Source organism: Manduca sexta, chromosome 26, assembly GCF_014839805.1.
Source record: "Manduca sexta isolate Smith_Timp_Sample1 chromosome 26, JHU_Msex_v1.0, whole genome shotgun sequence".
Lineage (NCBI taxonomy): Eukaryota > Metazoa > Arthropoda > Insecta > Lepidoptera > Sphingidae > Manduca > Manduca sexta.
This window is the reverse complement of record NC_051140.1, coordinates 17,556,385-17,571,592: the sequence shown is the minus strand read 5'-3', so window position 1 is coordinate 17,571,592 and position 15,208 is coordinate 17,556,385. Positions and strand designations below refer to the sequence as shown.

The window sequence follows — 15,208 nt, the reverse complement described above, 5'->3', positions numbered from 1 at the left end:
TGAATTACTGCTTCGATAACTTACATCTTAAAATGTCTTAATAATAATAATATCTTCTCTCTTCTATTATAATAGAAAGGGTGTTTAAGATAAGACGAAACGTATTCGGTACTTGAAATTCGGTAGAAAAGATAAAATGCTAATTGAACCATTTGAGTCCAAAGGTGGAAATTAAAACATCGGGTAGGGAAGGTACCTTTTATTTTCTTAATTTACTTAAATTAATATTTACAAAACAATCTATCTTAATATTATAACTATAGAAACATTGTTAATCATAATTTTATAATACTCTGCCTTTACGATAATAGCATCTACGTTTATGTTTTTATTTTATTCCTAATGCAAGAGATATTAGAGCATAAAATTCGATAAAGTGTCATGATTGTTGAAATTAAAATTAACTTAAATAAAAGGCAGTGACTGACGAACGTGGTAACTACGCCATCTAGCGGCAGATAGCAAAAGCGAGTGGTATTAGCAGCGTAAAAATAAATCACAAAGAGGCATTTATTTATATTATAATTAATTAGGTGTAATACTACATTGGCAACAGCTAGGAATCCAAAAAACATCGGTATATAGGTTTTGTCCGCTGGATTCCAGAGCCACCAGACGTTTTTGTATGTATTTTTGTTCGCAACGGGATGAGTATCCTGCTGGAATGGTGCACAAGCCACTGCAAGTTGTTGACCTGTGTAATGTAAAAATAACATAAACAAGAATAAAATCGCATTAGTTCCTATGGCTATTCGATAACAGATGGTAGCAGCGTAGTGATACATCAAGGTACATATTTGCTAATAGATGGCGCTATATACAATTTCATTTTAACCGCCACAATAAATACTGCTATCAACAGCTTTTGTAAACATCTGCTTACTTACAACCAGATTAAATTTAGAAATATTATTACACAAATTATTTTGAAATTAAGTCATAAATCAATAAAAATAGAATATGTAACAATCATTGAGGACTCGGTTGCATATGAGTACTTACGCGCAAATCTCGGCGCGTACCAGCTGCGTCATATTATCGGGCATGTTGACGACGTACTTCCAGTTCCCTTTGTTGTTAAGAGCGGCGCGCGGAGTGATGAACTCGGTGCGCACTCTGCACAGCTCTTCGGCGGCCGCGGCTTGGCGCCGAGGACGTTCGGCCGATGTTTCTGCGCTGAAGTCAATAAAAAATAATCTTACCTACCTATACCTTTCGAGGTGGTTATTCATCGTAATTTATTAGCTTAAGATGTTACACGTTTTATAAATGGAAATTATTGTATTACGCACTCTTCATAAAATAATGACTCATTCCAAAATTGCCAATTTGTGGGAATTGTCAAACAACGAATTTTTGTTTGCGACCTTTTTGTTTGTTCCCTTTTATTCATGCTATAGGTTTCATTTGTTACCTATGTTTAATCAGTGATGTGACTTATCTAAGATACAAGTATTTGAAATACAGATACAAGATATAAAATACGTATTTTCATCTTGTATCTAAAATACTTTTTTAGAAAGGATTTTGTATCTTGTATTTAAATACTTTTGTTTATTATCTTAGTATTTTATAAATACTTTTTCTGATAAAATACTTTAGAAAAAGTAGAGATTATTTGGTGTCGTTTATAAAATAAATGCGTAGAACTGACCGAGCCGTTCTTGGACACTATACTTGAGGAAAAATTAATAGATAGCGACTCTTTCTTTCTACAAATTTCACCGGCTGTTATGAATAGTTATGATTGATTTGAAATCAGTTATTTTTCGTTTAGTTTTGTGAAATTGGAGATCGTAAATATGGAAACGTAAGCTTTATTTTATTCAGCTACTTTATCTATTTCTATACTATATACTTCCTTTCGATCCGATCCGTTTTTTTAAATGAAGTGGGTACCAAAAGAGCGTAAAGAATATGTAAAAGAACTTATACTGACTGAAACACGAAAAATAAATTGATCTGAAAAAACAAGAATCTGATATTAAATAAGTGAAAGGATGAATCTTATTACATCTTTTTAGCGGATTCTGATTCCTCTATTGCAAGTGGCGAAAACACGGGGTCTCCTGCCAGCGCTGCTGACTTAGAAACATTGCAATACCTTAATAATAAAGACATAAGCCTAAAGAGCTTAAATACTTACACTAAAATAAAAAAAATAAATTTTAAAATACACTTGTTTGCCGAGCTCTGCCTCTGTGGAACGACTTTTTCTTATGGGGATATGATCATGTGGCCTCATCGAAGGAAAATGAGTGATAAGATGTTTGAAGAGCTGGTTTTGTTTAATCTAACTTAAAATTAAAATAATTATTCTTGTGATCTATAATGATGATCTATAACAAACAAATTTAAATTCAAATGTTGTTTTCTTACAAAAGTACTTGTATTTTTAAAAGTATTTATAAGATACCTATTTTGTATCTAGTATTTCAAATACCTTTCTCGAAAGTATTTTGTATCTGGTATCTGAAATACTTAATTTAAAAGTATTTTGTATTTTGTATTCCAGATACTTTGTACAGGGTATTTTGTACATCACTGTGTTTAATAAGCTCAATTTTATATCAACTTCAAAAAAAAGGTAGCAAACAAAGTATAGTTTTCCGACGACTGCCACAAATTATCAATTTTGAAATAGGTCATTATTTTATTAAGAGTGCGATTAGTAGTAATATAACCATTAACAACCAATAATATTATAAATATTGTGTTATATATAACAGCGGGGATAGCCTAGTTGGTTGTAGAACGGACTGCTGAGACGAATGTCCCCAGGTTCAAATCCCAAAGGCACGTCTGACTTTTCTAAAAAATGATGTGTGTATACTTTGTGAATTATCGCCCGCTTTAACGGTCAAGGAAAACGTCGTGAGGAAACCTACATACTTGTAAAGTTTTTTAAAGGAATTACGAGGATGTGTAAAGTCTAACAATCCGGACTAGGCCAGTGTGGTGGACTAAGGCCTAATCCTCCTCAGAGAGAGGTATAGAAAAATATTTAAATAGTACTTTTCGATTTTAAGTAACGTCAGGCGTAAATAATTTCACATCTACAAAATATTAGAAGTTTGTTATTTCCTTGCATAGATGGCGTTAGGTTAACGATTTTCATTCTTATGTGCGTCGAGATACAGACGTTTTTATGACTTTGTTCACACCTTATGCAATTATAAATCTTCGGGTATCGTATTCGTCGCCGATACAAGACCGGTTTAGATTTGCAACATGTTATTTCATTATATAGCTAGTAATAGTGTGGCTTTAACACGTAGCCAAAATATTTATATTATAATTCTAAACCTCATTAATAATTACTTCAAAGAAGTCAACATAATTGTGTTGACTGGAGACGGGTAATCTCTAGTCAGTCGACTCTATCTAAGCCTTACGCTACTCACAATTATGTGTAGTTCACTTTCCTGTAGGAAAAAAAAGATAACTCTGTGCTGTGTTAGAATTTTATCGTTAATCAACTCTACCTATCGTAAATATTGAGAAATGTAATTACGAAAAAAAATTACAACATTCCCTTAATATAAAGCCACAGCTAATTAGTATTCAGCTGTGTTTTTATGGCAATTTATGTTATATTTAACCATCGATAACATATTGAAGGTAGTCAACAATAGATTATTATTAATTAAGCCCTAAATCTGACAAAGTTTAAGAACACTAAAGAATACTATATATATAATACAATTTACGACCGTGTGATACAGTTGTTATATATAGTTCTGTAAAGCGCCCTGTATATTGGTAAGAAAACTTTCAGAATTCGAATTCTGCAAAATTCGGAGCTTGTAGGCAAGAAGTCAATATTGCCTCTAATATAAACGCGTTTGTAAGTTATTGCACAATATATTGCTGCAATTACTAACTAGCCTGAACTAAGCATTAAATTGGCACGCGAGAATCTTCTTGACTTAAATTAGTCTTACTACCTGGCCATCCCTAAGGCTATCCTTAAAGCCTCAGCGCCGGTGAGGGGCTTGGCTGCGGCCTCCTTCTGCAGGACAGCGTTGCGCTTTCTCCTCTTGCGCAGCGTGGTCGTACGCGTCGGGAATGTCACCGACCGTTCCACTGTCACGTCAGCTCTGGATGGAGACACGTATCTGGAAAAGTATACGGTTTACAGGGTCATTTTGACTTCGTGTCCCAATGTTAACATTTTACCTTTTTATCTTTTTTATGTTGTTGTCATTCATCATGCTTTATGAGGAATTGGTCATTTTTCACAAATGATGGATATTGTAACACCGTAAACAGATGTCACTTTTAAAAACTTTTTTGGTACCTAATCATTGTTATGTACAAAATATTGTAACAACTACTAACTGTATTATAATATAATAAATAAATAAATGCAGCTGTAATTCGACTGTTTTTTACCGCGTCATGGCATTCAAAAAATAGGTATTGACAAATTATACTTGTAATTATCGACTAAGTAACAATTAGTGTCTCTTGTTAAATAAAGTCGTGAGTTAGAAAGTTTTCTATTCTTGCATCTGAATGAACTTTACTCCTGTGATTCAATTCCTCTTTACTTTCTAAATGATGCAACGTTAAATTTACATTTCAGAAGCAGCAAACCATTTTACCTAATTTTGACTGATCAGCCATCCTTGTAGCTTGTTAAAAATGATAACGATGGCCCCTACTTGCTAATCAAAGTCAGGTATTGCGTATAAATATTATATTTTATGAGCTACTAGACATTGACACACACGCCTATATCCCTGAGGAGTAAGCAGAGACGCAACAGATGTACCCTTTTTCCGCCGTATGTGTATGGAACACATGATGTGATAGGGTGCGTGCCTTTTGCATTTTGGGCACAAATTCCAGACTCCTGAGCGATATTGAGTGGAAAAACCCAATGTCACTTTGCCCGACGGCATTGCAGTCGTACTTATATATTTTATATGAAATTAAGGATTGGTATTCTGCATTTTATATTAAAAAAACAATTAAAACCCACCAACCCGTTTATGCGCTCGGTCTCCACTCCGAATGCATATCCATACACGGAGGAACTTTTTTTTTTAATATAGTTATAGTTCCTTGTCCTTTCCCCACACTATCTTGCCAACTATCCCCTCCCAACTTTTTTCTAGGGCCCTGCAGCCGCCAAGCCGGGGCATTCCAGTATACCGTTCCCCCGGTGTCGACTGCGGGGTCGGATACCCAAAAAAAAAAAAAACCCAGCCTTAACATCACAAAAATAAAAACTTACTTCCACCACTCATTGGGATTGTACTGGGTAACGCCGCTCGAAGCTTGTCTGAACCATTCATTAGCCTCATAGTTCGGGTAAAAGTTTGGCGTGTTAAAGAAATCCTGTCCATAAGTCCCCTGTCCAGGGTTTCTGAACTTCTTCTCATAGTCCACGTCTTGCTGGCGAGGGTTCCAGTACCCGTTAGGGGAGTAGCCGTGGAAGCCAAACTTGGAGAAATTTGCCGATTGGAAAGCGTTGATGTTGTAGGGTGAAGGGTCGACTGGCGACGGCGGCTGCAGCGGTGTCTTGTGCGAGTATGTATCTAGAAATTAGATATAATATTAATTAAATAACATTAGAAGCAGTGTATCAAACTATTTAAGTACAATTCTTGATGCACTAGTCAGTAAATGAGTTAACAATAGTTGATAATTAATTAGTGTAATTAAAGCAGGACCAAGAACTTGTACATACAAAGAATCAACGACAGATATTACAATGTATTTGTCATCCTAACACATTAAATCTTTGCCTCATAATACCTTATTCATTCATAGTTTTTATCCTGCAACACAATACCACATCATTGACCGACGTTGGAAATAGACTAAGTGGTACTATCCGAACAAATTCTTCTTGCTGGTGAGATATATTCTATATCTGCCCGGATAGCGACCACCCAACACAACATGTTAAACCCACCATGGTACCCACGTAAGTGTGTCGCGTTTCGGGATCAGCCTGTGTATATCCGGTCTAACAGGCCGGCATAATTGTGTCGACTGCCGAGGGGTAATCATCTCTCGTCAGTCGACATCCTATTAGAACCCACTCCACTTACCATCAGTTGCAGCAGGGTCGTATTGCTATGCCCTTATTTATAAAAAAAAATCCAGTATACAAAAGAAGTGCTGTATGGTGTGCCTTAATATACTGTTCGTATAATGATTTGTTGTTTCATAAATTTGGTCTAAGCAAAAAGCTATGGCCCACAAGTGACTCATAATTACTTCCAAAATACGTATCTAGCGTGAATGAATCAGACGGGTTTTCTATCCTGAGTATGGTGCATTGACGTCTTTATATTGTATTCTTAGCGTCATATGCCTAAATTATTGTAACGTTTTTTATACAGGAGTTAAAGCGAGCAAGAATATTGTCTGATAGGTGATGGTGATCGCCTGTGTTGTAATGAAACTCGGGTTATGATAACTTAGGCGATGAAATAGCTTTAATGAAGTGTCAGAAAATTATAAAAAAGCAAATTAGCTATTTATATGCATTGTGTTATCAACACACAGATTTTTTTTAATTCATCGTTATTTCTGTTACTTTTAGACGCTTTGCCAATTTTTAAGAAGGAAATCATTTTTTAAAGTTTTAAATAGAAGACTTAAAACTTTTTCCTCCATATAATGTCACGAAATAAGCATAGCGAAAAGTCGACTAGCTACGCCTCTGCTGTTCCTTCGAGCAAAAAAGCGTGAGTATATAAAAATACATTTACCATGATTATATCTGGTGTGGAACTTGGTGTTGAAGTTTTTTGTATAGACGCCATCGTTTACGAGCGATATCTGATCAACATGAGGGAGAGAGTTGGGCCCGTAGTCGTAGGGATAGTCCGTCTTCTTGGTGGTGGTGAAGTCGTCACGGCTCTCGTCTGAGAGTAAGGTCCTAATGTCGTACTGCCCAGCGTCGATTAGCTGCCGAATTACTTTCCTGGAATATGAACAATGTCAAGAACTAAACAGAAGCTTCGAAAGTTAGGGTTGGCAGATGAGAGATTGATTTGAAATTAGGTCAGTGGGTCACCATGATTGTTAAGGTTGTGCCAGATGCTGTCAATCTGTTAAAAAAACTACACTAGAGTCCATCTTACAGTTATTGTAGTACAGCGTCGGCGCGATGCATAAATTGCAAGAATCATGGATTTATACCGACATACAAAACGAAAAAGACTCACGACTTCTTAGTCGCAATTGCTTCTATGTTAGCTGTCTTTTTATATGGTGGTTTGATATCTCTACCTCCAGATAGTGTTCACTGGACATAAGGTGAACCTCATCATAGTACAGGTAAGTATGTGGCGTTCTGGTATCAGTCTGGGCACATCTGAATCGAAACAGGCTGACAAGGGATAATCATCTCTCCTCATTCGTCAGACCTTCAGTGACCGTAAACTTACTCAGGGTAAGGTTCAGGATGAAGGCAGTAGGTGAGGCCAGGCTGGGCGCAGGGCGGCGATCTCCCCGGAGGAGCGGGCTCGAACGCGCAGTTCTGGCCGTATGGACAACTGTAGCCGTCGCCGCCGCGCACTATCGTCCATAGTAACTGGAAAATTATGTGTATTTATAAGGCTCAGTACACACCGATGTATAAAGGATATGCTTAATAATAAGACTCAGTACATCCAGAAGTAAACTTAAAGGATGACAACGGAAAAAAAACAGATATTTTTTATCAGTATTTGATATATTTTAATGACATCTTATACATACAATAATTAAATACATATAATACTTAGATCTGTCTCACTATAATGATTTCTTATGTTTACGAGAATGTTAGATATTAAAATTAAACAATTTTTCGGTGTTAGTCGCTATTTTTATATTATATTTTTTTCCCGACGTTTCGATGATTGCAGCTTTTGCAGACTTTCTATCATTCGCGTTAACATAAGAAATCACTATGTATGCTACATCCTGAAGGGACTCTACATTATACTGTCTCAAGTGTCGGAAACTATTGTTTTTCTGCTTTCAAATGCAAATTATTTTCACTGCACTACAACGGAGAGAAGAGCGGGGGTGAAATTATAATCGTTACGCTCGATTTAAGACTCTCGTAATATAAGGAAACGGCCTTGAACATTCTTTCTATACATTTTCGGCGCACGAGATACGGCGGGAATATCTTATAAATAATTTGGTTGAAAAATATTTTTTTTTTTTTTTTTTTATTTTTAGCTACCAAAATTTGCTTTATGAAATTGTCTATTTAGCAGTGTTGGTTGCATATTAAAATTGTATTGTACTTTAGGATGAAATGTACGGAATGAACTATTTTGTAACTACCAATGTTAACATATTTTAGAAATATGTTTTATATATTTTTTTTACATTTTATAAATTTCGAGTAGATAGTTTCTAAAATACGGTTAGAGCGCCGTTTTGCTAGCGGGAGCACCTTATGCAGTAATAGGCACCGGGTCTTTAAATCACAAAGTAACGACTCCGGAGATATTATTGCACCACGATGCTCAGTGCCCCAGTAATTATAAACAATCAATGTTGATACTACATGAGAAAGTGATAAAACAGCGTTAAAACGTTAATTAGTGAAGTGTCTGTGGTAATTAAACTATTTGTTTAATTTATGCGGATTGATTACACATTACAATGTTATCGTTTATCATACAAACATTTAAAAAGGCGGCGATAGCCTAGTTGGTTGTGGAGTGGACTGTCGAGAAGATGACCGCAGGTTCAAAACCAAGGGGCACACACCTCTGACTTTCTTACAATCATGTGTGTATTTTGTTGTGAATTTATTGATACGCTTTAACAGTGAAGAAAAACATCGAAAGGAAACCTGTATACCTTAGAAGATCTCTGTAAGAATATTGAGCGTGGTGAACTAAAGCCTCATTCCTCTCAGTGGTAGAGAAGGTCTGTGCCCAGCAGTGGGACAGTAATGCAGGGCTGTTATTATTATATAAAAATTTACGCAGTGGAATAAAAAATAATTACAGAGTTGCATTCATAAGTACTCCAGCAATAACCGAATACAGATTTAATAACGTAAAATCACGCTTACAAAGCTGGTTCACTCACAATTATTATTGTGACTTCAACATTATCCATTTAAATCATACATTTTAATAGTGCATTACAAAACATTAGGAATAGAAGGCGAGTAGTGCGGCCGAGAGATCACTTTCGATACCGTGGGAAGGCGCTGTTTAATTCACAAAGTGAGTCAGATTAGGCGGTAAGCCGCTTTCGTTTACGCGTCGTGAATAAGTTAAACGGCAGGTCATATTTATTCAACTGCGCCGTACTATTGTGTCGCATCTCCTTCGATTCTCACGATATGTTTGTTAACTATTTCATACTCGGAATAATATTGATAGTTTTTATTACGTAGAATCATTCATGACTACAAAAAAACAACTAAATAATAATCATGTATATAAGTAGGTATTTAAGGGGTGTGGGCATCCTTAATGAAAAATTCTATAAAAATACGAAGCTTTTATTGCTTACTTTTGTTTATAGATTGTATAAGGCTAGCTAATTGAATTAGAGTTTTCAATTGATGACAATATTAAAATCATAGCCGCTCATTGATATTGCAATGAATCTAAATAAACTAACACATTATGACTGCCTGAATATATGTGACTTAGTGGCTTAGTTCTATTACGGTACGACTGTAGTGATTAGGTCTCGGGTTCGATTCACGGGTCGGGTTATGATATTAGGTTTTTCTACTTAATATCAGCCTGGATTCTGGAATTTGTGTCCGATATGGGGATAGACTGGTCCGCTATTATGGAACGGAATACACACGGCGGAAAATGGGTGCACTGGTTACGCCTCTGTCTACCCCTTTGGAGATGAAAAGCGTGACTATGTGTGAAACATGTACGAGTACAAATCACGGATAATATAGTGAATACATTTCGAGTTCAAACCGAGTCACGCTCCTATGGTAATGTTACTAAACAGGGCAACGTAACTGCTGTGGGATTTCCCGTTGGTTTGTAAGAGTTTTTTTTTTCTATTGCAAAATGTTGGCAATAATGGACATTATCGTACAGACCGCGTACGCGAATCTCCATGTCCTTGATCTTTCGCAACGTGATTAAGACAAGTACCAATTGCCGATTTTTTTTTATGTTCACGGTTAAGTGACCCACTGCACCTTATGGTAAGTGGAGTGGGATCCAATAACGTGTTGACTGACGTGAGATAATTACCCCTCGGCAGTCGCCACAATTATGCCGGCTGATGTTAAGTAGAGTGGGGTCCAATAGAATGTCGATTGACGAGTGATGGTTGCCCCTCAGCAGTCGACACAATTATGTCGGCCTGTTAAAATCGGATATACACAGGCTGAAACCGAAACGCAATACACTTATGTGGGCCACTATGGCGGGTTTTAGCACCTTGTGTACGGTGGTCGCTATCCGAGCGGATATAAAATATATGCTACTACCAGTTCTCTTCATAAACCTTCCAAAAAGACGTAAGTGTGTATGTATGTACCTTCCAAAATGTGTAAGAATTTTACAGCAGGGTTATTTTGGATTATTTTAAATCGGGGAAATTCTTTTCACGAATTTTGCGCTTATTTATAACCAGCTTTTGCTCGCGGCTCCGCCCGCGTAAAAAGGTTTTCCGGAATACGTGTCCCGCTTTATATTTCCGGTATAAAAAGCTACATTACTCCCGACTGCTGCAAGCTACTTTTATCCCAAAAATATCTGTTCACGCCGCAAAAGCTAATTATTTATAAAAAAACTAATAATTATCTACTATTTATATTACACAAATGGTATCAAATCTAGAACAGGCCGGATCTTTCGAAGTGTTACGCGTGACTGCTCAATAGAGCACCGATTGTCATGCATCGATGAGGGATCGCGCGCCACTGATCGCCCTGAATTATCTTCATTGCGACACCCAACACTGACACGTCATGTATGCTCTAGATTCAATGAAATAATATTCTAAACACATTTAGGAATATGTATAGCAACTATGATTAAGTGGTAAGTATTGTTGGTAAAGGTATATTTGGGTATTTAACTCCGCAATTCCTTTTCCTGGTGTCAAGCGAACTGGTGAACTTATGTAGCTTTGTAAGCGAGTCCCTACAGCCTTTGACCATATTTTTTTTCTTTGGATTGGACTACCGCTGATATTCTGACGCGTGTTGGCTTATTCAGCTACGCCGGTCACCTGCTCTAGGTGCTCCAACCAGTTACTTTAGACGACTACGCTGAGGACACCCCCTAGTGTGGTACGAACTTAGGCTCAGGGCGGTCGTAGAGAGGATAAAGACATCATCAATTATTTATGTATTTTGCGATTACAAATAGCTGCATAACAAAATTTACAAACGGTTGTAGCTGTATCAACATTTACATAAGTGTATAGGCCACAACGTTATTCATAGTTTACTACAAAGAAAATAAGAAGTTGCTGATTGATACAAAATTAGGTAAGACTGTATAAACACTGCTTTACATGGCGACCCTGCCAGGACTGGAATCTGGATTCTTCTGATCTGCAGTTGTGTCGTTTCTTTTTCCAATCGCATAAAAAGCAGGTCAGCTTAGTGTGGGGCCCGTCGAGGAGCAATAGTGGGGAGCACTTAACGCTTCGCCTAAACATCCTGAGTCATCATAGCTCAGAATTCGACACGATTCCTCTTGTCATATATGTAAGACAAATTAATTTTCCCTGAGACTCGCTGAGCTTCACTGCTCGGTGTCATAAAATCTATGCCACTACTGATCCTGGCTTAAAGGAGTTGTAGTGGTGGGTGTGAAGGCGGGAAAAGTCTCTTATCATGTTTGTGTTAAAAACAAATTCCAGTTTGACCCTTTTAAAGTTTCGACGACCATTTTGGCTAAAAGGAGTTTGAGCTGCGTGAGAATGAATTAGTCAACTTTGTCATTTGCCACTGAAGTTATAAAAATTAAAGACCTGCTTGTAAACGACTTAGCTTGTTCATTATCTTTTACGACATTGACACTGAAGTATGAAGCACGTATTAGTCGTAAAACAACATCTTAACCCAATTCATTAACAATTATCTCCTACTGTAGAAATATCATATAGTTTCGTACAATGTAGACAAAGCGATGAACGATTTTTATAGCTTTTTAATTTGTAGTTCAGAATAAGAGAAATTGAAACTACAAAGTAAACTACGGTTAATTTGTCTACCTATCATAATAATAGTTTTTTTTAACATTTCATACAAAACGATGGCTGATGAATTTAAATAATTCATAGTGTATAAATGAAATACATTTTATTGCAAAAATATAATAGCAAAGTTGTGTTTTTGTAATAAAAGATTGGCTGGAAAAGTACCAGCGAATTAGTGGTCCTATTAATGTACCTTTTCAATGCGCATGCGTCATTAGCGACATGTTATTCTTGTAGCCTTTCGATGGTAGATGAAATTTTGACACGATTCAATACTAGAGCAAGGTCTTAGCATGACATCTTCATACCGATGTTTAATGAGGCAGCCATTACCGAACAATGTATTCGTGTTGCACTAATACTTCTCGTGCATGCTATAAAATGAGAAATGGGTTAACGGAATAGATGTGGAGTTAAATATATACACGCCATATTATCCTCGAAAGGGTAGGCAGAGGCGCAACTGGTGCACCTATTTTCCGCTGTGTATATTCCGACCCGTGATAATTTTGGGCGAGCTTATCGCCATATCGGGCACGAACTTCAGACTCCGAACTGATACTGAGTAAAAAAACCCATTATCATTTTGCCAGACCTGAGGATAGAACTGAAGATCTCAGCACTGCAGTTGTAGCCTAAAACAACTACGTCACTGAGGCTATGATATGCTGAGACTACAAAAGGAAATAAAGAAGCCTCTACCTACCCCACAGAAGCGTAATACTATGTATGTATCTATACATATTATAAAACAAAGTCCCCTTTCCTGTCTGTATGTTATTGATTTTCTCAAAATCTACGGAACGAATTTTTATGAAATTTTGTAAGGAGATAGCTCAAGACCCTGGAAAGGTTATAGGCTACTTCCTATCTCGGGAAAATATATAGCGGGAATTTTAGCACGGAAATCTCCTTTACGCAGGCGAAGCAACGAGCAAAAGCAAGTTTAAGATAAGATATAGATGACTTCTAATTACTCATCACTACACAGAACAAAATTAAGCACTTCAAGATCATGTCAAACAAAAGGTGTGACTTTCTTTGTACTCCACGGCCTTGAACCAGTTTCGTACAGCTCATTTGTCCAACTACAATCAGAATGTCACAATTTTTCGTGACACGTGGGAAGCTGTGTGCTCTGACAGGACCAGATCGGGCCGCGGCGGTTCCGCGAAATACCGTGTCTTCTATTAGCTTTAGGTAGCGACTTCTCTTGCATAAAATTCATTGCCTGTCAGAATTCACTGAAATGGCTCATAAATGTATTGAAATAAATTGTTAAAATTAAATCTGTATAACATCGCATTAGTTTCAACTGTTATGGTGTTATAATATATGTATAAATAAATAAAAAAAAAAAAGTATCCCGCAAAAAGCTGACATATTTTTGTCGACTAATTGTAATCATCTCTATCATTTAGTGGTCTATCTGGACTCTACTCGACTTACTTATGTACAAATGGAACACTTTGCCCTAACAAAATATTTATTTTCGGAATAAATAGTTCCATAGTTTGCCGCAATAGAAAGTAATTTAATTATGTTTATCATAATATTAAAGTTTGTATGTAGAAAATTAAAAACATAACCTTTAAATATCCTTAAATGCCATTTAATATAACCACCAAGTACTTTTAACCCGAAAAGGTGCAAAAGATACGTGAACTTTTAGAACGACCGACGCCGCAAACAAAAGCAAGTAAGAAATAAAACACAATATGAAGGGATGCGAACCATAACACAATATAAAGATCATACTTATATTTTATAACGATTTAAGCGAAAACAGATGCCACAACGATTAGTGATTCCTTAATTCGAAACCACGATAAGACAAAATGATTTGTCGAAAACTCTGACATTTACATACTCGATTGATGTTCATTGTTACTCTTTATATCTAATTGTACTGTTACATTTATCTCGTTGCGTAAGACTACACGACAAAATTAGAAAGGCCGCGCTGTCAGCAATTTTATTAATAAAATCAACTTTCATCTACAGCCGGGTTCGAGGAAGACACGTTACGTGTCAAGGGAAAATGTCGGCTTCAAAAAATCGGAAGTCGTTATTAGCTTTGTTATGATAGTATTGTTGTGTAGCGGACCGCCCAGTAGAGAGTTGATTGCTATTTCTAATTATGAACACATTTAAAAAAAAAGCCGGTGCCACGCTTCTAATGCATGAGATCTGTGTACTTATAAAAAAGAATGCGCGTCATCATCAGCGTATAATATATGCAACTTGCATAGCCTCTAATTGTTGGCTTTATTTGGATCAACTAATGATGGATTCTATTGGATTGATATTTGCTACGAAATGCTACTTTCCAATATCGATTAATGATACCAGCCCTGTATTACAATATTGACCTAATGGATACAGGCCTTTTTTAATTGTACCTAATAATTTAAATAGAACGCAATGGTACCTTAAAAACTTAGAAGTGTGTGACGCAGTTACGTTCCAACAAGTCCGTTCCATGTGTTCTGGGGTCAGTATGCATCAAAACAGTCCAGCAAAAATCCAGGTACCTTCGCGACTAGATCGGTAACAGCGACTATCAAGTTACTTATTCGTCAAACATTGCATCATAGGAAGTTGTAACCAGAACAGTTTGAGTATAGAGAGCGGTCACATAAAAGAATAAAAGAGATGCCGGTGAAATTCACGAGATAGCATCAACGTGCGCGACGCATGCTAAACTTGTCCTTGCCGGTCGGAAGTTACACAACTCTTTAGGCGCCTACGTTGCATTAGAAATTGGGTAGCTAGTCCGTAAACATTTTGCTACAGTATATTTTTGCATAATATATACCAAGCAGCGATAGCCTTGTTGGAACGGTCTGTCGAGACTAATGTCCAGAGGGTCATAAACCAAGAGCATGAATCTCCGACTTTTTTAAAATTGTGTGTATTTTTTTAAATGATCACTTGCTTTAACTGTTAAGGAAAATGTCGTGAGATAACCTATATACCTGAAAAATTCTTAATAACAATTTTGAGGGTATGTGAAGTCAGACCGTTCTAGGCC

At 36.6% G+C, this 15,208-nt stretch overlaps 1 protein-coding gene across 1 annotated transcript in view; it reads right to left on the bottom strand.

Moving 5' to 3' along the window:
• Positions 1–240: 240 nt before the first annotated feature.
• The window catches only part of LOC115452370 (protein spaetzle 5), a 46,415-nt gene continuing 31,447 nt past the window's right edge, over positions 241–15,208 (bottom strand). The window contains exons 3-8 of the mRNA XM_037443632.1: positions 7,413–7,558; positions 6,732–6,946; positions 5,243–5,546; positions 3,948–4,118; positions 1,003–1,176; positions 241–694 (exon numbers count right to left, since the gene is read on the bottom strand). Coding sequence (XP_037299529.1) covers positions 526–694; positions 1,003–1,176; positions 3,948–4,118; positions 5,243–5,546; positions 6,732–6,946; positions 7,413–7,558 — 1,179 coding nt within the window. The 3' untranslated portion in view covers positions 241–525. The remainder of the gene's footprint in view (positions 695–1,002; positions 1,177–3,947; positions 4,119–5,242; positions 5,547–6,731; positions 6,947–7,412; positions 7,559–15,208) is intronic.